Here is a 23,754-nt window from a genome sequence, read left to right as displayed (position 1 = left end):
ATATCGATGGAAATTAAAAATATCAAAATTTATGGCGATTCACAGTTGGTGATTAACCAAGTTGCAGGAACATAAAAAGTCTTGAAACCCAACTTGCTTAAATACCACTCATATGCCATGAAACTGTTTGAACAAATTCCTAATGCGACTTTGGTTAGAATACCGCGTGGTCAAAATGCTATGGCGGGCATTCTAGCAAAGCTTGCTAAGGAAATGTCATGCCCTGAAAAGGGTTCAGTCCAAATAGAAGTTCAAAATCGTCAAATTTTGTCTCCTATTGACTTTGAAAATTTGAATGAACCTTCTTCCTTTGGTGAGTTTTCATTTGTGGTAGATGATGAGGATGATTGGCACCAACCTTTCATTGAATATCTCCAAAATGGTAAACTACCGAAGGAGAAGTCTGTTGCTCACCAAATAAAGAATAGAGCATTGTCATTTTCACTGATCAACAACACCTTGTATCGGCGGTTATTTGACCAAATGTGTTTGCGATGCCTTGCAAAGGATGAAGCCCACAAGATAGTGACCGAGGTACATGCGGGGTTGTGTGGTGCCCATCAATCGGACCCAAAAAATGAAATTGAAAATTAAAAAGCTTGGGTACTATTGGCCTTCAATGATTAAAGATTGTGTTGAGGTAGCATGAAAATGCCACCAATGCCAAGTACATGGGGTAGTTTTGCATCAACCACCAAATGTTTTGTACCCAACAATAGCTTCTTGGCCTTTTGAAAGTTGGGAAATCGATATTGTTGGGCCTATAGACCCTCATTTTTCTAAGGGTCATAGGTTTATACTTGCCGAAACTGATTATTTCTCAAAGTGGGCTGAAGCTGTACCACTGAGAGAAGTCAAAACTAGCCATGTACTGCAATTTTTGAAGGATCATATTGTATACAGGTTTGGCGTTCCACGTTGAATCATATCCGATAATGGTCATGCTTTTAAAAGTACTAAGCTTAATCAATTTGTTAAAAAACATAACATTGATTGGAGGTATAGTACGATATACTATCATCGAGCTAATGGATTGGCTGAAGCTTTCAACAAGACATCAGTTCAGTAGTTAAAGAAGACCTTAGATGAGAACAAACGTCAATGGCATGAAAAGTTGGTTGAGGCGTTGTGGGCCTATCAGACCACATATAGAACCCCAACACAGGCCACTCCGTTTGCTCTAGACTATGGAGCGGAGCCGGTCCTCCCTTTGGAGTTACAGCTCCCATATCTTATAATTACAATAAACAATGAAGTTACAAGTGAACAAAATGTCCAACTAAGGTTGGAGGAACTTGACGGTTTAGATGAGAAGCGTTTGCTTGCTGAACAGAACCTCGAGTTGTACCGAGCCCGTATGGCTCAAGCTCACGATAAATTGGTCCGTCTGAGGACTTTCAAGGTTGGCGACTTGGTCCTAGTTCTTCGCATATCGATTATAGCCCACCGCAAAATAGGTGGCAAGTTCGAACCTACTTGGGAAGTCCCTTTTGTAGTAGAGAAGGTCTATCAAGATGGATCTTACCAGTTGATTGATTGTAATGGTGAACGTCCTATGTTGCCTATCAATGAACGTTACTTCAAGAAGTATTACAATTGATTGTATGCAAAGTTCAATTTCAATGAATGAATGTTTCTTTCAAATAGAAATGTTCTTTTCATCCGGTTGTAGACTGGGTTCGGGTTATCAAATACCTCGGTTCAAACTTTCAAATCTTTCCCCCCCAAAAGGGAAGAAAATTCATCTTTCCCCAAAAGGAAAGGAAAACCAATTTTATTTAAAAAAAGGGGAAAATCAAGTTCATCTTTTGTCTTTCTTCAAATGAAAGAAAGTTCAAATTTATTTAAATGAAAGTCAAATTCAAATATTAGTGCCAAATGCTAAGTTTAGATTCCCCAAATAGGAGTCTTCTTATCAATTTCCGAGTTTAGGTAGAATTCAAACCTTCTAAGGTCTCTCATAACTTATTCGTTTAGATCTTGTTCTACTCAAATTGAACGCCAATAGATCTACCTGATCTAGACTTTTAGTGGTTGCCAAAACACCCTTTAGTCTTCCCAAATGCTAAGGTTTATTTAGCCAAAATAGATAACCTTACACCAAATACCTTCAAGGTTTAAGTAGTAGTTAAAATACTCTTAGTCTTAACCTTTTTGAGTTTTATCTTACCAAAATAAGGTAGACTCTACCTCTAGGTGGTTGCCAAAATACCTCTTAGAGCTTTCCAAATATGTGCCAAAGGCCTTTTGACCTTTAGGAAACAACAGATGTTCCTAAACCTTTTCAAATGATAGTGAAAATATCTTTGAGAACCCTTTAGGTGGTAGCCAAAATACCCCAAACTTTTAGGAGATAGCAGATATCCCTAAGACCCTTTAGAGACACCAAATGTCTCTAATCTCTTTTCAAGTGATAGCCAAAGTATCCTTGAAAATCTTGTAGGTGGTAGCCAAATTACCCCTAGCCTTTTAGGTGATAGAAGATATCCCTAAACTCTTTTAGAAGTTTTCAAATTTCTTCTAACCAAATGAAATTCTTCTAAAGGTACCAAATATCTTTAGAAGCCTCTTTTGGAAGCTGTCAAAATGCTTCTAATTGATCCAAAATCTTTCTAGAAATGCCAAATATCTCTAGAAGTCTCTTTAGAAGTTTCCAAAAGGCTTCTATTCATGCCAAATCTTTTTAGAGATATCAAGTGTCTCTAGAATTCTTCTTAGAAGTTGTCAAAATATTTCTATTCCTATCAAATCCTCTCTAAAGATATCAAATGTCTTTGGAAACTTCTTTAGAAGTTGTCAAAATGCTTCTAAATTTCTCTTCCAAGAGTAATCTGAAACTCTTCCCTTAAGGTGAAATATAGAAATCTCCTTATCCTTGTTTATCATGCCTAAATCCAAGTTTAGGCTTTCATAGATCACTCGTTCTCTTTCAAATTATACCTTATTTGATTTGGAAGATCTTATTTGATCATTATTTGGTCAACGCCAATATGTGTGGCGTACTTCTGTTCGTTCACCACACATATTGGGGGTCCTTTTGTTGACACATTTTTTTTTTGTATCGACTCGACCCTGATCGAGCCTGATTAGGCTCGATCACGCTCGATCGACTCGGTCGAATGTTGTCGAGGCAAAATTGACCTAAATTAAATCCCAATTTAATTAAATTAAATCAAATTTAATTTAATTTAAATCAAACCCGGTCGAGCGTCGTCGAGCCCAATTCGACGCAATTCGACTTCGATTTGAGTTTAATTTCATGAAATTGGCTCAGTCGAACGAAATCAGACCCAAATTGACTCAAATCAGTTCGGGTCGAGCCCAATTTGAAGTCAATTTCAGCCTCAATTGATTGATTTGGGCTAAATCAACTTCCCAAATCAGAAATTCAAACCTAGGGCTGAGATATTCTCTCAAGTCCCACCCAATTTCAAATGAATTGGGCAGGAAAATCTACTCTAGTAGATTTTCCCTCGTTTCTAGGGGAGAAGCGACGTTTGGGCGGCACTCTGCAGGCGTCCCTAAGAGAACAAACGAGAGAGAGGGGAGCTCATTCGACTCCCTGTGTTCGGCCCGTCCAGAGAGAAAGTGAGAGAGAGCGAGAGGAGTCCAGTCGGAGCTCTTGCCTGCGCCCAAAACCCCCTCGTTCGCGTGCAAAACCCCTCTCCGACCCCGACCAAGCCTTCGGCCGAATCTTACAAGGGGTCTGCCTTGTTCGTTTGACGGATCGTTCGAAGCCGTGGCCCCTGCACGTGAAGCTTTTGTCCGTTTTGAAGCTTCGACTCCTCTGAGGTCTGGATTTCTGCGACGTTTCATCCAGAAAGAGGCTTCTACTCCCTCTTCCTTCAACTCCGGCGGATTCGTGACGACTTGGGTGCTGTTGTAAGCTTCCAAACAGCAAAAGAGGGCTTCGAAACACTCCAAACAGTGGTTTGGAGCCTTCAAATCACCTTGGACAGCAACGGCGACGTTGGGAACATCAAGGACAACAACTAGGAGCGCGGATTGGAGCTTGGACAGTGCTTGGAGCTTGGAGAGGAGCACTATGACAAACCAGGAGAGGTATAACACTAAAACTTGGGCAAAACCTTAAGGCTCCCTAGCCAATGGCATGTGGTTGACAATCCAAAGCCTTAGATCCCTAGAAACTTTGATTTTTGGTCCCTCAAAACCCTTTTGTTGGCTGTCCAATTTGCAAAGATTATGGAAATTTGGTGATTTCCATTCGTTGGCTCTCTTGTGAGGGCCCGAAGAAGATTTCGATGCGTGTAGTGGTGTCGGATTGCTATCCAACACCTCTCAAGTGTATGTTTATGCATCATATTGAGCTTGACACCTTCACCTACATTCAAACCCTAGGGTTTGTTACTTTTCGTAGCCAAAATAGTGTGTAGCTCATGTATCCTCTCAAACTTCACATTGTGCACATGTACTTACTCAACATTAGTGTCATGACGAAATAGACATATGATTTAGGAATTTGGTGGAGCTTGTGGATTGTGTCATAAGCCTCACAATATATCCAAATGCTTGTGATGACTTGTTGTAGGATCTAATGTGAATCCCAAAGATTCATTTCAAAAAATCCTAGAGCAAGTATGTTTGATCAAACTCGCCTTTGGATGTGTTGTATAGTTTGTGATAGAAAAGTTTATGGCTAATTATTCTTGTTATGAAAATTTTCTCAAAAGATTGGAAACTCATTTCAATGCCTTTAATGGGTCAAATCATGCCAAAAGTGATTTGATCCCTTAAAAGCTTCAAATGCATGTTTCCTACTATTTTGTGATTCAAGCCATATGTTATCTATTTCTTGCTAAGATTAGTGAATGTATTAATTTGCAAATTTTTTATAAATGTGCTCATTTATTCCTACGTATTGGTAAGTTTGATTTGGAGCATTTCACGGACCCCAAAGGCCCATGATCTTTGCTCCATCACACTTAGGGATTATTTAAGCTCATTTTTCCTAATTTGCAAGATAATATAGCTAGATGCAAGCTCTCAAATTCCCAAATCATATTAGGTTCGATTTAGAGAAAATCACTTTCTTGTAGGTTGTCTTTCAAATTCAAATTGTAGGACCAATTTCCCTTACCAAAATTGATTTGGAGACTATTTCAATGTGTTGGAAGCTCTTTAGTAGTTTTCCCCTCCCTCATGCATAGTAATTTGGAGCACCACAAAGCTTCCTTTTTCCATTGCATGAATGTTCTCAACTTAGGATTCCAAAAAGCCTAGGTTCAAACCTCCCTGCTTGTAGTTACAAAATCTACAAGCATTCATCCTTTCTTCTTATGCATGGTGATGGGAACCTTCTTAAGGTTCTAAATACATACCATTGTATGACGTTTGGAGCTTTTTCAAGGCTCCAAAATGTTAGACTATGTGAATTCTAGCTCTATCCTAGGAGCTACAAATCATTACATGTCTCTACCCTAGGCAGACAGCGGTGTTTGCTTTGACAGATGGGTATAGTTCTGGGCCCCGTCAGGAGAGAGCAGTTGATGAGCAGATTGTTTTGGTTGATTACTCAGCACCACTGTTTGAGGTCCTTAGCAGACCAAAGATTGATCACCCTGATCGCCGAGTGGTCCCTCAGACTTCTCTTTCCAATTCTGCTAGATCTGATGTACCCACTAGGTTTAGGGGGCATCCTCTTCTTTGTTTGTTGAAATGCAAAGTCAACAAAGAAATGTCACTTCTCCCGCCATATATAATAGTTTGAAGCTTTTCCTAAACTTCTACTTACTATCACATGGGGTTGTTGAACTTAGAACCAAACTCTAAGTTCTTTCTATCAATTTGTTTGAATCTAAGTTTAACAATTGAACATCCCGCTTAGGCTTAGGACCTAAAACTTGGCCTTTCCTCTCCATTCACTTAATCCAAATTAAGTGGATGATCACCCTCTTTGAATACCAAATATTCAATGGCCATCTATGAAATTTTGTAACTCTCTAAGTTACATTTTTTTTCCTTCAACTCCAAAGTTGTAGGAAGCTTATCAAATCATTTATTTATTGGAACACAAACCAATGAGTAATCCCCTAGACATGAGATTCAAATCCTAGTCTTCATCATTGCTTAGTCACTAATTAAGCAAAGGAATGCTCCTCCTTGGACACCCAATGTCCAAGGAATCCCTTTCAACATGCAAGCCAAAGTTTGCTTGTTGCTTCTCTCTTCTACAACTTAAGAGTTGTAGAAAGCCTTCTCATTTTCTCCTAAGCCTAGATTTAGGAGAATGATCATTCCCCTTTAAACATCAAATGTTCAAGGGCATTTATGAATGTGTAACCTCTAAGGTGCACTCTCTCCTTTTTCTACCAAACCAAGTGTAGAAAACCTCCCCATTCACTTGGCCTAAATTGAGTGAATGTGTGTCTTTTCTTTTGAACATCATATGTTCAAAGGGATTCTTCTGACTTGCAACCTACAAGTTGCACTTCACTTCTCCTTTCCTACAACTCTAAAGTTATAGGAAATCATCTTGTTCACCCCTTCCCTTATTTGCCTAGCACAAATTTGGTAAATGATTATGTATCATTGAATACATGGTTCAATGACTTCCCTTACCACGCTCCACCCATAGGTTATGTATCTCTTCATCTCTTCCTACGACCCAAAGGTTATAGGAAGATCTTCTCATTCTCCTAAGCTAAAGTAGGAGAGTGCATCTTTCTTTGAATGTCAAATGTTCAAGGAGCTTTCAAGAGTTTGCAACTTCCAATTTGCATCTCATTCTTTTCCATCCCTCCAACCCAAAGTGCAGGAATGAATCCCTCTTCTTTGGATATCAAATGTTCAAAGGAACTCCTCCAATTTGCAATCCCTAAGTTGCGCATTGGACCACCTCTTTTCCTACAAGCCTAAATTGTAGGAAACCTTTAAATTTCTTTTCATTTGCCTAACTCTAAATTAGGCAAATGAATCTGTCACCTTGAACTTCAAATGTTCAAAGAACATTTATGAATTTGCAACCCATGAGTTGCATGTTCCTTTCCTCATTTCTACAACTCAAAAGTTGTAGGAAATCCCACCATTCTCATAAGCCCAAGCTACGAGACTGCATTTCCCTCTTTGGACAACAAATGCTCAAAGAACTTTCATTGATTTGTAATATCTAAATTGCATCTCACCTCTTTCTTCTCTACAAACCAAATTTGTAGAGAAATTCTTTCCTTCATTTAACTCAAAGTTTTATGAAGCCCTCTTTCACTCAACCTATCTTGAGTGATCCAATTTTGTTCCAAATTATCTTACTTGTTAAATCAAAAGCAACAAATAATCTCATCCCAAACATAGGATTCAAAGTCCTATTTCTCTGTATCCTTCCAACTCAAGTTGGAAGGGTGCAACTCTCTTTTTGGACATCAAAGTGTCCAAAGATCTTCATGAATTTGCAACCCATAAGTTGCATATTCCGTCAATCCTTCTCCAACTACAAAGTTGTAGGAGATTTCCCTTCTCTTTTGCTTCAAAAGCTAGAGAGAGTTCTCCAACATTTAGCTCAAAAGCTATATGTTAGATTCCTCCTTTCTCCTCTTAGCCCCAAAAGCTAAGAAGAATCCCTCCAACATTGAGCTCAAAAGCCACATGTTGGACTTTCTTCCTTAGACCTAAACTCTAGGAGGACCCTTAGTGTGACATACCACACAAGCCTTACACACTTAGGTGCACAACCCCTTATGCATACCAGGATTAGGGTTTTTTCTTTGTGTGCGCATGTGATTGATGTTGTGGAGTGATTGCCTTTTGGATTGTCTGCGTTGTGGGCACTTGCTCTTAAGTGGTTAGTATAGAAAGATATAAATGTTTTTTTTGTGCAGGTGGCCATGTCCAAGAAGGGGGTAAATGTCATGATTATGCTAATGCTGTTTGCTTGCAGGCGCTGCTTAAAACCCCCAAGAGGCATGACCAATAGGGTAGAAGTAGGTGCTTAGCACTCTAATTGCTAGGCCAATTCTAGGAATATAATGTGATGATTATATAAACTGTTGTCTAACTCTATTTTGCAGGTTTAAGTCTTTTATATTTTCAAATGTATTTGATAGATGTAGGATGTAAAACTTGTAGGGGTTTGGAGCAAAAGAAGGTAGTGAAATATGAGGGATGTACCTTTTTGGAGATGAAGCCCAAAGGTCCTTTTTTTTGAAAAGCTTGAAGACCCCACAAGTAGTGTCTGTAATAAATTTAACTGGGTTGTATAATGACAGACAACTCAGCTGTCAAACATATTTGTAATAATTGGGACACTATTTACACTCTTGTTTTGATTTATATATAAACATGTGTTGATGTGTTTACTGGGTGCACATTAGAAATGCATGCATTTTTTTAGGTTTCTTCTTTTGCTTTGTTTGGGTGTGGCCTGGACTTGTTGACCTCATTTTTGTATGAGGTCACTAAGGACCCATCCAGACTCCAGATCAATCCTAACCCTACATCAATCTAGACTCTAGATCCTAGGATCTATCTTGACCTTAGGATTCTTCCAGATCAATCGAAAACCTAGGATCCTTCTAGACTCCAGACCCTAGGATCTACTCATGACCCTAGGATTCTTCCAGACCACTCCAGACCCTAGGATCTACTCGAGACCATAGGATTTTTCTAGACTAATCTGAACCTTAGGATCCATCTAGATCCTAAGATCCTTCCAAATTTCAGACCTTAGGATCTATCCTAGACCCTAAGACTCTCCTAGATCCAGACCCTATGATCTTGTTAGGCCTTAGGAGCTACCTAGACCTTAGATAAATCTAGACTTTAAGATTAATTTAGATCTCAGATCAATTCAAACTTCAAATCAAACTTAATTTCAAGCCAACCCAATCCTTAATTCAATTCAAACTTCAATCTAATCTAGACTTTAAACATATCATGATTCCAAATCTAGTTCAAACCTTGACTACACCTTTGAGCTAACTCTACTTTATCCTATTACTCATGATCATCCAAATGATCATGAATGACATGGATGATTCAAATCCAATAATCTAAACTCAAAACTCAATTCGAATCCATAGCCTAGACATGCCCTAGCTATGATTCAATCAAACCTTCAAAACTCTTTGAATTATTTCTAATGCGTGACTCAAATATGTTTGAACCTATCATGAGTCATGTGACCTCAGATTGACCAAGTCAACCACTTGAAATTTGGTCAAACTACCTTAAAATTTCCTTCATATGCTTAAGCTCTAACCCTTCACTTCCAAGCCTTCTTCAAATTATTTCAACCAGCAAACAATGTTCTCCCCATGTCCACCTAAGCCTAAGTTGACTGTTTGACCAGTCAAACAGTCAACAAGGTGTCTAAATGGCTTTAGGTGTGGTCAAACATGGTCAAAACACCTCAAGATACAATCCCTAGCTCCAAACCCAGCAACCAGCATTCAATACACTCTACCCCTTGCCACCTCACCAGTCCAAGTGGCATTGGATCAGTCAAACAGTCAAATCAAGGCTTAAGAGGGGTCAAACTTGGTCAAAACCCCTCTTAAACCTAATCTATCCTAATCCAAATCATTTCAGCTGTTTAAACCCTTCTCTAGAACCTTCCTAAGGCACTTCCAGCCTTTCGATTGAAATCAAACGGCCCCCATTGCTCCCATGCCCAAGTGGGGACCAAACCCCTTTCCACATGGCATGTCCTTGAGTTGTCCTTCTCCCAGCCTTTCCAACCACTCCCAGCGACACATGGCAGCATCTAGGAGCTCCCCATATTAATCCCAGCCGTTGATTTAATCTAGAGGCATTTGAATAGGGAGAAAATGCTCTAATGCCTCTCATTCTAACGATATCAATATCTCTCCATTCAAGCCCTCCCAGACCTCAAACTCTTTTCGTTTGAGCATTCCAGACCTCATTCCACATATTCCCAGCTCGATCCAGCCGGTCAAAACTCGCCGGAGGCTGGATTCCGGCGAGCTTGAGCCAACACCCTTCCAAGCTGATTTGCGGCTGATCCAGGGACTTTCAAGTTGTGGTGTCTTCAGAAAATTTAATCGTGGACAGACTCAATTTCAGAGAACTAAAGATCTTCTGAATCCACTGGTTGGATTGAGGTAAAAGCTCAACCCTAGCTTAAGACACATAGAGTTAATTAACATTTTATTAAGCTCTTATTTATTATTTTAAACATATCCCCAAAAATTATGTTCATTCAAGAAATCCAGTTTTAAAATTTTATTTAATTTGATCGAGTAGTTTGAGAGAAAACTCAAAAACATTGAGCATAGGGCGTTTTACGTAGCCTGGTTCAGGTGCATGTCGCTTGGACCGTTGATCGATCGATCAACGGTGCAGATCGAGCTGTTCCGCGGCTCTATTCGACCGCGCGGATCGACCGGCCGTTAGTTCCTCCGTCCGACAAGATCTCGACCGCCCATCTAAATCCACGGGATCTGCCCACCGCCGTTTGATCTCACTTAACAGAGATCAAACGGCGAGATTTAATCCCCGTCGTTGGATCGAACATGCAGAGGATCGAACGGTGGGTATCTGACGCTGAGCTGGTTAAGTGAAGGGCCCCATTTGACCGCCGCCTTCCACCTGGCCTAATCACGCGCCTCCGCATGTAAATCCCGAATTAAGGCTTTATTTTAATTATATTTAATCGCATAATCTTTAAAAAATCATAGTAAATAAAATATAAGTCCAAAAAACCCGTGTAATATATAAACTGCTCCGTTTTTCAGAGCCTTTAATTTAAGAATAAAATTGCTTTAAAATATTCTGTATATTTTAAGTATTTTAAAATATAAACTATTAGATTATTTTTATTGTTATTTAATTAAAATAAATCCAAATATTTTCAAAACTCTAATAAAAATATTTTAATCTATTTTGAACTTCCAGAGAAATTTTTAGGACTATTTGAGTAAAATTTGATATCAATTTGAATTATGTCAATATTTTAATAGTTAATTAATGTTTAATTAAATATTATATTGGACATTTTGAAAATTAAAAATTTATTTTTTCTAATAACTTTGAAAACCAGTGGATCTCACAAGTTTAAAATTTTTATCTTAATGATATTTTTTAATTATCTTATTTTAAAATCTATATCTTTATGTATAAAGGTTTATATTTATAAATACCTAATATACTTGAGAGATCCTTGATATCAAGTATATTTAGGGAATCTAGTTTAAAATCTAGAAGTATATTTTGAAATCTAGTTTAAAATTATACATATTAAATTTTTCTAATATACTTGAGGGATCCTTTTGAAATCTTAAACATAGATTAGGCTTGTTTGAATAGAAATCATTGGGGAATTATTAGTGAGTGATTATGTTCTAATCATTCACTAATCAAATTTTTGATACCTTAATTATTGTCATTTTTTGCATGTTTAGGTTGTGCACCCACCACTTAGATTTAGACTCTCATAGATTTAGGATTTTTTTTGGTGTGATTGCATATTGCCTATATTAAATCCTTGATTTAAACCCATTAAACATAGTTGCATCATTAAGGACAAAAATTAAGGACTTTGATTAGAGAACTTAGAAATTTCATTGTGATTAGAATACACTTCATTTGAACTTGAAACTTGAACATTTCAAACATAGTGACACTCTCAACCATTAAAGAAAATTTCACTTATTTTTAAAGTCATTAAGCCCCTTAATCAATTTTCTTAAGATCAAACCTTAATTAAGCCTTTAAATCTTCCGAAAAATGTAATAAATCATATTTAAACCCAAAAAATGCATATAACCCCTCTAACTGACCAGAATTAAACCCTTAATTTATGTAAATTAAAACCAAATTGATTTGACAGTAAATTGAACATTAATTTAATTTTAATTGAAATTCAATATTTAATTGATATAATTAATTAATAATAATTAACAATTTCAAAAAATTCTCAAACACTTGGGAATCTCTTCTTAGGTCATCCCTGACTTTTGGAGCTGATTTCAAGGAGTTGGGAACTCATTTGGATCAAAATCACAAAAAGGCCCTTAATTGGACAATTTAAAAAATTCTTATAAATAGTCAAACTTCAAACCTTCATAACTAATTAAAGAAAAATCCAAATTGAACAAACTTACTTGCATTCAACTCATAATAATGTCTAATATTTATTAAAAATATTAAACTTCAAGAAATCTGTCAAAATCAAAAAGTCAACTTTTTGGTCAAACTAGGTCAAAACCAGTTCAAAACTTCAAACGTTCATAATAAAATATAGAAAAATCCAATTTCAGTGTACTTACCTTCTAATTGATCGTAGTAGGGTCTAGTATTTTAATAAAATACAAACATTTCAGAATTTAAGCTTAATTAAAAAGTCAACTTTTGACCCCTTAATTAAATGATTAAACTATTTAAAAATTCTTAAAAAACTAAAAAATCGATCTAAAACTCTAGAAATGTTTAACCAACTCTTAAAATCAGTAATCAACCAACTTTAATTACAATTCGTTAAATTTCAAATCTTAATCAAATCAAATCACTTAATTATACCGGGTACCACTGGGTAACCCAGCCTACGAGGCTATATTAACTTAGCCCCAAGGAAGGTGAAATAAACTTCACGGTCTCGGTGTGAAACAAATGTGGTATCCAACAAATAATTAATAATCAATCTTAAAATTGACCTCAAATCATTAATACTTAAACTTTAATTAAATTTTCCTTAAGCCTTTCAACCAATCAAACCTTAAGCAACTTCAATCTAATGATCCTACTTATGACATATCAAAACCACACGACCTACCTCACATACTTTAGATGATTTGCTAGGACAACCAACTCTAGTTTTAGGCTAGGCCAGTGTTTTCTTTTCCGTTGTGTGCCGGGTTTTCGAGTTTTCACTGAATGCTGTTTGCTAGCTTAGAATTGATGTGATTGTTTATTTATTTAATTAATGCACTCTATTGAGCATTTAAATTTCAAATATATCAACTGCTTGAGATCAAATATTAACTGCTTGAGATTATAATTAAATGTTGATTATTAGGATAACCTTGCAGGATCGAGTCTAGATTTTTCATTTTGCTTAATGTAAATTTGATTTAATATGGTTGTAAATATTCAAAGTGATTTGAGTTTGGGATATTAATATCTAACTTGAATTGCAAAGAGGAGAAGACATTCCTAAAGGGGAGAGTCTTCTTCCATTTGGAAGATCAAGTTAGGATACTCTTCAAATATCCAAAGAGGAAAGATAACACCCCGTTCAAGGGGAGTTTCTTTTCATTTGGATACCCAGAACCGATGAATCAAGATGCTCGTGAGAAGGCGAAGAAGTGGATAGCGAGAAGAATCCCAAATCTCAAAATCACTTAAGTCTTAGGAGTAGAATCTGGGTTGTTGTCAGTGGTGCCTGGCCACTTTACTTTTCAGCAATTCTGGATGTAATAACAAGTGGCACTTGCCACATGAACATTCAACTTGAGCTATTAATTTAATTGATTTATTTATTGATTATTGTATTGATTGCGATATAGGATTGCCTGCTTTTTGTAGTTTTTTGGCGATTCTTGCATGTCGACTTTGATTTAGCCTGGAACTCAATCTTAGGATCTTAAGGACTTAACAAATTTTTCTACTTAAATCAAATTAAAATTTTTAAGACAACATAGAAATTTTAATGAATTTAAGAAGTAAGCCCGGGACCGCCGGGAGTTCTCATTTCATAGCCTTAATTTAAATTCAATCTTTTAATCGAGTCGATTAGCATGCATCATATTAGCAACTAATTTAAAAACCTTTAAACCCTTAATTGCATTTGCTTAAGCATCGAACCCAACATAAGTCAAAGGGGTCAATTAGGATCTGCTCTAGATGTCGGCCCCATTCTTAAAACCTTTCTTAAACAACGTCCCTACCACTCAATATTAAAAGACCAGACACATGATTTTAAAGCGCCTAGGTGGTTTAGCTTGCTCCCCAATCCAGGCCGGGGTAAGTCCATATACGCATTGCACTAGTTAGGTTCGGGTCACTTTTTCAGTACCCAATTTAGACTTAGGTTCTGAGTCAAGCTCGGGCTATAAGACCTCAACCTCCGGGAATTGAATCCCAATTGTCTAATAAAATTGATCACTTGAACCTTAAATCACTTTCAATCTAATTCGAGCCCAACACTTAGGATAGACTGGGGCATTTCTGAATTGTTTCAGAATCTCAAGTGCCTCCTACCTTTCTTCCTTTGACTCCAGAAATAAGTGTTCAACCTTGATCCAATCCCGATTGAAAATTCCAAACCTTAATCTCCTTTGACATCAATCGTCGAAAATCTTAAATGAAATTTCTACCGCTATTTTAATCGAGAGTTTTCGTAGGAAATTTTGATTTCCTATGATATAATTAACTACGAGGGCTTGCGCCTGTAGGAGATTTAGAAACCCAGAATTGATTTTCAAAATTAATTTTTCAAAACCCTTAATTAATTATCTTTGGGAATTCAAACAAAAATGATGATCGTTATCGTCATATTCAAATAATCATTAATATGTAATATCATCTTTCTTCGGGAAGATATATTATTTTATTATCATTATTTTGATTATGAAATTAACGATCTCTTATCCGAATTATTATAGTTAAAAAATTGATTGAACGTCATTTTGGTCTTTCGAGATCATATGCTGTTTCCTCCTTGAGTTTGACTACGATAATCCGGATAAATTAGAATTCTGGAATTTGAACCCATTAGGGAACATATGTTCGTTTTTCGAGGCGATATACTGTTCATAATGATTTGTTCAATTTTAAAATTCAAAATTAAATATTTCCCAAAGAAAATTAATACTTTTTCAAAACTTATATATTTTTCAATCAAACAGGACTCTATTGCGATAGGCTCTTAGGATAAAATAAATTTTCTACCACTTAAAATGTAAGCAATCTAAAAAATAAAATTAGGCTCCATGATTTTCTAATAAAAGAAAAATTGCATGGCTCCCTTCAAGGAGCCAAGTTTTCGAAAATTAAAATAAACATGTATAGCCTAAAGATGTAGAACAGCTTCCACTTAAGGATTAGATAATAAAAATATTTCTTTCTGTGAGTCAGCATATGCATACCCACATAATTAGGCATCTTGGCCTCAAAGGCAAGTTGTAAGCCATACTTCTTAAATAAAAACAACCTTCCCACTCTACATTTGCATTAAGACCGGATGACATGGTTTTAAAATCGACTAGGTGGGTCTAGCTGGTAGTCCCTTCCAGGCGAGACAGTAAATTTAGAGGTCGGGCAGATTATGCCTCATATGAGGTGTAATTTGTAAGTCCCTTTTGCACTCGTTAGACTTAGGTTCGAGGCACTACCTATCGGTAGTCCTCACCTTAGTTTTAGGGTCCGAGGTAATAGCTGATTTCAAATCACTATATAAGCCCTCATTTTTCGGCAGTTCCTTCAATAAGTGTTGTTGGAATGTAAGCTTCAATGTTCTAATAAAAAATATCAACTTAAACCAGAATTAGATTTCTATAATATAAAGTCCAACATAGGATAGTTTGAGCACCTCTAAGTTTTCCTCAGAATCAAGTGCTCATACTTCACCTTCCTTGGCTCTCATTCCAAATCTAATCCCAAGTTGATCAACTCCTTAAATTTCTTAACGGCCAAAATCCTTTAAATAAGACTTTCATGTATTTCAAAAAATTAAATTTAGCCAACATTTAAATGACTCTCAAAACGAGAAAACCACTAGTTTAATCAAAAGTTTTTCAAAACTAAAATTTGGGATGTAATTAACCATAGGGGCTTTCCCCTATGGGACGTCTGTACCCCAGAAATAAATAAACCTCACTCGACCAAACATCGAGCGGGGGAATCTCTGTTAAAAATTGTAAATTTTATTGTTGAGTCCATAAGGAAATGATATTTTTACCCTTCGAGGTAATATATGATGTTCGGGGTAATATATGATGTTCTTATGCCGTACTCGATCATAAAGTATGCAATCCGTTTTAGGATACAAAAATTCTCCAACACATACGAATCATATAAATACACTATTTAACTGTATTGGTGCATTGTGTCAATGTACCTTACAAATATATTATGCATATCCTGCAAACATACAAATCATCATGTAGACACATTATGCTTGTCAAGTAAAAACATTTTGCATCACTTATATGTACAATCCTCTAGATTCATTATGTTGATTATGCAAATGCACATGCAAATACATAATTACACATATAAGCATGCAAATACATTAGGCATATGTATATGCATGTTCTATATCACTTGCAAATATATTATGTGCATGTAATATACAAAATATAGATATAACAGGCTTACATGTCAGGTAATATACAAATGAACTATGCATGCATCATAAAGCAAAGCTGAAGTCGACCGGCTGATAGCCGATGTCAAAGCGACAGAGGATAAGTATACCACCTTCTTCTGCACCCCTTAGTACGTGGACATGCTCAGTGGTAGATTTAAGGTTTGGGTTGAGTACTTCTTGAAGAAGTTTATCAACTCCAAAGAACTAGGCAACAAGTTCAAAGACAAGGTTGTCCTCTATTAGCTAATGCCAGATGTAGAGAGTGATGGAGGGACTACAACCGATGACCAAGATTATATTTTTCTCCTTGTTTTGGGCCTGCAACTAAGTCGCTACAATAGAATGATGGAAATCACAGCTACTGAACTTCAAGGAAATCGTTATAATAATAGACGGGCTTATGAAAATACATGAAAGCCACTAAAATACTGCATTATAACGTCAAAAGGCCATCCTTAAATTTCAATTGAGAGCATTTCATCCCTAAGAATGCAACCTTTGTAAGAAAACACTCATCTTTCCTATTGGATCCATAAAAAATGCTGAGAACAAGAGGTGCTGAAAGGTGTTTCCTAGGATCTTAGGGATTCTTTTGTGGTTTTTATGGTCATAAATTCTGGAGGGGCAGGGAAGGAATTTTATGTATCATGGATGTTGAAGATACCTTTTATTATAACTTTGTATTGTTTATTTCCTTTTTTTTATTCTACTAAATTGCTATTTCAATTTAATTTTGATTACGAAGTAACACATTGCAATGCCTAAAGTATATTGCAGAATATAAAAATCAAATGATTATTTTAGGCTATTTGAATTTTTCTGCAACTTAAAGAATGAAAATGGAGACTACTGAAACCCAGCTTAATTTAGAATTGACACTGCTTGTTGGACCTTCCATTTAAATATTAATAATATGCTTGGCATTGTTTTATTCAAGAAATAATAAAGTGCAAGTTTTTTTGCTTGAATGTAGCGATCCTATTCCAGATCAGGAAATCCATTTGTTTTGTTGATTTTGTTTATAATGTGTCCACCTCAATGCCAAATCAATCTATCTTTTAATCTCATACAGTATGCAATATTCATGTAGAAAATAATATCATCCAGCTTATAGTTTTACCTTATTTAGCACCCATGCTCCATGGCTTGCTACAAAACATTTTATTGTTCCAAATTCTTTCGTGTGACAATAAATTAGAACCCCAAGTGGCCTAAAGTTCTAAAGAAAATGTTGTAGCAAACTCTTAATTTTTGTGGGATAGATTAGATTGATCTAAACACCACTTTGAATTTTAAAACATGCAAAGCCTTGTAAACTCTATTTTATAAATAACTGGTATTTGAAATGACATACTTGTTGATGTTTGTACAGCTTCTTAAGGCAGTGAGGTGTTTTTTTGCATGATCTGAAATTTTATGATATTTTCAAGAACCCTTGAAAAAAAATATCATTTCGGGTGGTTAATTGGTGTATTGTGCAGTAATATATTTGACCAGTTTATACCTATGGGAATTTCTCTATTTTCTGTTGATGAGATTCCTTTCCTTTGTTGACCATTCTTATTTCTTATTACTACACATTGACAAACTTCTCCAGATGCTGAAGTTCTTATTATTATGGTCGCCAATGAAGCTCAAGCTGAAAGTGTTTTATATGGAGAGGCTGGCTCAGTGTCCGGTAACTTTCACATTTCATTTTAATTTTATGAAATTATATGACTGACTCCGTTTCTATATTTGGTTTATGCAAGCTCTTTCCGATGGGGCCACAATAGTTCTTTCTTCTACATTATCTCCTGGTTTTGTCAATCGCCTTGAAAAGAGATTAAAAGGTGCGTGGTATCCTGATTTAAGCTAAGTTAGATTTATCTAATTACTGTTTGGCGGAATGGTATTGTTTTTTTGGTTCTTTTATGCTGTGAAACAAATGCTAGATTCAGGAATTGCTTAGGAATAATATTGAATTCACAAGCTTAGCAATTATATATATTGATGGTGATCAAGGGCCGATTTAAACGACTTCTCAATTGTTGATAAATTAATAGCAAACAATTACAAGTATTAGCATGGAACTGTAAAATAATAACCAAGGCTATTTGTCAACAAGTCACACAAATCCCACAATTAACAATTAGAACAGTCACAATGAAATTCCCTCACTCATACTCTTTGAATAATTTCAGTAGAAGAAAACATGATACGATATTAACAATGTGACTAATAAGAAGTAAACGTTTAAGATTTTGAGCAATAGAAAGCTACCCGGAAAAGAATTACTGGGTGGACTGGAGGTTGGTTACCATTGGACGGGAGGTTTTCAATGATCAATGGCAGTTTCAAGAGAGAAGCTAATTCGATCCACGTATTCTTTGACGGTGTGGTCAATCTCGAAGTCGATGTCGAAGAATAGAGACCAATGAATGTCAACTAAGCCTTGATTGTCAAATATGAAGCCGTGATCAAGCTTAGGATTGGCCATCCATGGATGACTTGGCTATTGACGGTTTGGGGAAGGGAGTTCGGGCTTGGCATACTGAAAGTGAAGAGGAGGTGGTTGTTTGGGAAAAAGGCTATTGGCTAAAGAAAAGGGAAGGGGAGAGGGGCGGCAACACTAGAGATTTAATAGGGAAGAGGAAGAGGTGGCAGATGTTGGAAATTATTGGGGAAGGGGAAGGGGAAGGGGAAGGGGCAACAACCTTAGGGATTTAATGGAGAAGAGGAAGAGGTGTCAGGTGTTGGAAATTATTGGGGAAGGGAACAAGGATAGCAATTAATGTAGGAATTAATGGGGGAGTAGCGAATGGTAGCAACCAAGGGGAAGGGGAAGCAGCCTTAGGGATTTAATGGAGAAGGGAAAGAGGTGGCAACTGTTGTGAAGTATTAGGGAAGGGAAAAGGGATAGCAATTAGTGTAGGAATTAATGGGGAAGTGGGAAATGGTAGCAACCAAGGGGAAGGAATAGCAGCCTTAGGGATTTAATGGGGAATGGAAGAGCTGGCAGCTGTTGGGGAGTATTGGGGAAGGGAAAAAGGGATAACAATTATTGTAAGAATTAATGGGGGAGTGGGAAATGGCAACAACCACTTGGATTTAATGAGGGGAATGGAAAAAGGTGGAGGGAATACCAAGAGACAATGGAGTGGGGACTGGCCAGCTATGGGTGGAGAGAAAGGGTGGACCTGTAGGTGAGTGGGAATGGAAGAGAGGTGAAGTGACTCGGCTGTATGGGACAGTAGAAAATTTTGGCTGTCAATAGAGGAAGATGAGGTGAGGAGGGAGAGAAGATAGAGCCAAGAACCTTGCCACGGCGCTGGTTGTTGGGTGTTGTGTTGCCCTACTCCTAGAGACTTCACTCTTCACTCAAGAAGACTCAAGCACACACAATTCAGGAAAACTGAAGTTCAATTCATTATATTCATCCTCTTCTTACAATAGCCAAGGGCCTCTATATATAAGCCTCAAAATATGAACTCAAAAGACTAAAATGCCCCCTTGGGCTACAACACATAATTCAACATAATGACAAACTGGGAAAGACTCTCAAAATAAAATACAATGATAAATCAAATGCAGAAAATTGACTATAAACAAAGAGTCCTAATCATGACTGTCGATCTACGGCTCCTTTTCGTAGATGCGCCAGATTTTTTTGTCGATGTCCTCATCATTTTAGATGCTCACATCATTATTGCTGTACCCTTTGCTTCCCTTGGCAGCATGCCGCTAATCCTGAATTCTTGCTGAAAGTGTTGTATTTTTGTTTGGGATTCTGCTGGAAGAGGCGCCATTCCTGAATGTTTGCTGAAGTAGTTATATTTTTTATTTGTTATTCCGATGAAGAGGTGGTAGAAAAGAAACCCCTAGAAATAATTCTCAACATGTACTGAGGTCACTTTTCTGTTGGAGGGCAAAATTAGAGGTTTTATGGCTAAATATGGTCCATTTCTGCATTTCTGGTAGGGATTTTCACAGTTAATCATATATATTTTAAGTTTTTGTTTGGTTCATGATTTTCTAACCTCCATTCCTGTTCTGAATTTTAAAACATCAAATTTGGATCTTATTTCTTGTCATTTAGTTCTTTTTAAGTAGTCTATTCTACTAAATCCTTTGCTCTTTATTCCTTATCTCTTATCCCATTTTGGGTAAACGGTGGTTTGAGGCATGCCCATATTTCCTTTCTTCCTTTCCATGTTCCTCTCCCTTTGTTCTCGCCCATTTGATGCCCTCTCTGTTCTCCATCCCTGCTCTCTCATTCTCTTCTCTCTTACCAAACCCTCCTCTACCTTTTAAACGTAACTCCAATGTCACATGAGGTATGTGGAGCCTTCTCACATGCTCCCATTGCTCATCTTCCTTGATGCATTGGGAAATCATATTATTCTATTTTGTGATTTCCTTTGTGCAGAAACTCCTAGCAATATATATATATATATATATATATATATATGCCTTTGTTGATGTAAATATATATATATATATATGCCTTTCTTGATGTGTCGGACATGAAGATTGCTCATCTTGGTGCTTGTCCTAATTTTGGTTATGGTGTTTCGCACACCACCTGCATATACCTTTCTTCACATAATAGGAAGGCCTAACATGTTCTTTGCTAAACCCTTCATTGGTTTTGATGCAGAAGTGCTTTAAATTCTACCAAAAAATGTTGGGCAAATTGCTCTTGGGACAAAATTAATATGAAAAAATGAAAACAACGGACGAAAAATGAAAATAAAAATGTGTTGCAAATTGTTCTTGAGATCAAATACTGAGACAATTTTCTTAAATTGCACCACTAATCCACTTCATTCATTGGGTTAAATATTTGAAAAACCTTTTGATGAGGACATCGTTCAGAGATTTAGGCACGTGCATCTACGACGGAATCGTAGATCGACGACTATGATTCAGCGTCTTTACTTTTGACGCATTATGTTTTATTTAGTCTTGTTGTATGCATTATGTTTTATTTAGTTTTGTTGTTTTCTGATTTTACTCCTATGGGGAGTATCTTGTTATTGTAGCCCGGAGGTCAAGTTTGTATTTTTTCCTTTTTCATGTTAGAGGCCTATATATAATGGCCCTATGTGTTGTAGTAGGATGATGATTTGATAATGAAAATTTCATGTGTTTTCTTCTTGTTCTTGTGTGAGCACTAGAGAGAAGGGAGAGAGAGCTCAAGGTGAGCTAGCGCAATACCCACCAGTCGTTGGAAGAGTCCACGACTCAGTGATTTTAATTTATTTTCTTCTTCTTCTCCCTTTTTCCCAATCCACCCACTGAACCCTCCTAGCTCTTCCACCCTGACCATCCTCCCCACCCAAAGTCTCTCCCAATTCCACCACCTGAAGCTCCAACCAACGGCCCAAGCTCCTCTCCTCCAACCCGACCCCAACCCCTTTCCACCTTCCCTTGCCACCGCCCCTTACATGGCTCCCTACCATTATGATGACTCCAAACATCATCATGGCTCCCTAGATTGAGTCAAGAAGGATAGGAAGTTTTTCCATCATTTGAAATTCAAATTTGAATTTAAAAAACTTTCCTAATTTGCAAAGTTCCAAATAAGGAAAGTTTTTACATTTCAATATGATTTAATTTTAAATTAAAGAGGATTGTTTATTCTCTTTTTCTTATGTGGCAAACCTCGTTTGGAAACTTATTAAAATCTTCCCCATACTCCTCCCCTCATGACTCCGCCGGCCACCCATTAATGGGCTAAATCATATTGCTTCCTATTAAGGCTCCATCCCACTTGAATTTGAATTTGAATTCAAATTCAAATCCCCCTTGAATTTGAATTCAAATTCAAATTAAATCCCCTCAAATCCACTTAAAATCTGAAATTAATTTTAGATCTTGGTTAAAACTTTCCCTATCCTTTTCCTAACCTAACCCAAGCCCTCATACAAGCCGCCCCTTCCTCTTCTCCCCACCTTGGCTGCCCCTCTTTCCCTTGCATCTCCTCCCTTGGAAAACCTTAGCTCTCTCATGAAACTCGACACCAAGAGAAGAAGACAAACGCCTCTCTCATTCTCATCGTCCTTGGTGCATGGCCAATCCTGAGATCGACCACGGTTTTGTTTTCGGCAGGCAAGGACGGACATATATTCTCGGATCCCTATTCTTTGACATGTACTTTGGAAATGACGAGACTGTCGAAGGATACATCGACCGCATCCTATATCAACTGACGCTATCAATTGAGGAGCACATTCGTCCGGGTAGTTAGATAATCGTTGGTCATCCACAACTTCCTCCACCGCCGGCTACCTCTCCACCGATGAAGATCCTTGGCGTCATCTTCCTAGTGGTAATCTCTTTCCTCTTGTGCTTCGTCCTCCTCCGCTAAAGCCTAAGAGTGATTGAGTGAGAATGAACTCTTAAGTGACTATATCTTGATGTTACGCTGTGGATTCTTGTTTACTTGCTATTAGTATTATTATTTTGTTTCGTAGTTATTGAGATTGTCTTGTTATCATACTTGTAACTTTTTCATCACTTAATCTCTTATTGAAAATTCTACGAGTTTGAATTAAGTGAAGCATAAGTTCTTAAATGGAAAAATGCATGTTCATTATTTATTGTTAAAACCTAAGCAACTCTTGTCGCATGTTTGTTTCACATCACCTTTGAAAGTGGATGCTGTTATAGCTATTTTCTGAGATCTTCTATGGCTAGAGTTTTGATGGTACTAGAAATTACTTCTCATTTTGAAAATAAAGTATGGATTGCCACATTGTCTTGTGGAATTTTGCAAAGGGCTGAATTTGAAGGCATCTCATTCTACTATTCTACTTGATTTTTTTTTTTGGGAATAAATTCTCATATTGTTTGAAGCTCATCTTGAGTTGAGGAAAATTAACTATTAGGTACAAGAGATACAATAAAATGTTCTGATTCAACCTTGAACCCCTTTTGTTGATGATGCTTCATCAGACTAGTTATACACTCAGAATTTAGAACTAGTTTTAAATTCACCTTTGTAACTAGACAAGGTTATGCTTCCCTTGTTTGCCCTATGAAGATGGACACATCATTATTTGCTTTTATTTATTTCCTATTGTTGGAACATCTTAGCTCCTTCAATCTGTGAAGTGATGATCATGATTCTCGGCAATCTTATGAATTAGATGTGTTGGAGCATCTTATTCAAAGTGTTGATACTATATTTGATAGGAGGCTTGAAATTCAATTTATCAGAAAGGGAAGGAATTTGAAAAAAAATATTTTTCCGCTCTCTTTAAGTTAATGCTAGGGCGTCCCCTGGAAGCGACGCGCTGTATGGCCTGAATACAGTGACAAGTGTGCAAGGGCCGCTGCACCGGCGCCCGGGTGCAGTGTTAAATAGGCAAGGGTTCCCACATCAAGGACGGATGTGGGCAAAGAAGCTAGTCCATGAAACTTAAATTAGGATAGGAACTTGGAATATAGGTTCCCTTACAGGAAAATTAATGGAATTAATAGACATTATG

General features: G+C 36.9%; 1 protein-coding gene across 6 annotated transcripts in view; it reads left to right on the top strand.

Moving 5' to 3' along the window:
• Positions 1 to 23,754, top strand: part of LOC110103930 — a 135,529-nt gene that overhangs the window by 48,932 nt on the left and 62,843 nt on the right. For all 6 annotated transcript variants that reach the window (XR_002304008.2, XR_003701372.1, XM_020832825.2 and 3 more), the window contains 2 exons: positions 17,877 to 17,957; positions 18,031 to 18,111. Coding sequence is in view for 4 of the 6 variants with exons in the window: in XM_020832825.2 (XP_020688484.1) it covers positions 17,877 to 17,957; positions 18,031 to 18,111 (162 nt within the window). In the remaining 2 variants the exon portion in view is untranslated. The remainder of the gene's footprint in view (positions 1 to 17,876; positions 17,958 to 18,030; positions 18,112 to 23,754) is intronic.

The sequence above is a fragment of the Dendrobium catenatum genome, unplaced genomic scaffold (assembly GCF_001605985.2).
Source record: "Dendrobium catenatum unplaced genomic scaffold, ASM160598v2 fragScaff_scaffold_756, whole genome shotgun sequence".
Taxonomy (NCBI): Eukaryota; Viridiplantae; Streptophyta; class Magnoliopsida; order Asparagales; family Orchidaceae; genus Dendrobium; species Dendrobium catenatum.
Note: the sequence above shows the minus strand (reverse complement) of the source record. Positions and strands in the feature narration are given on the sequence as shown.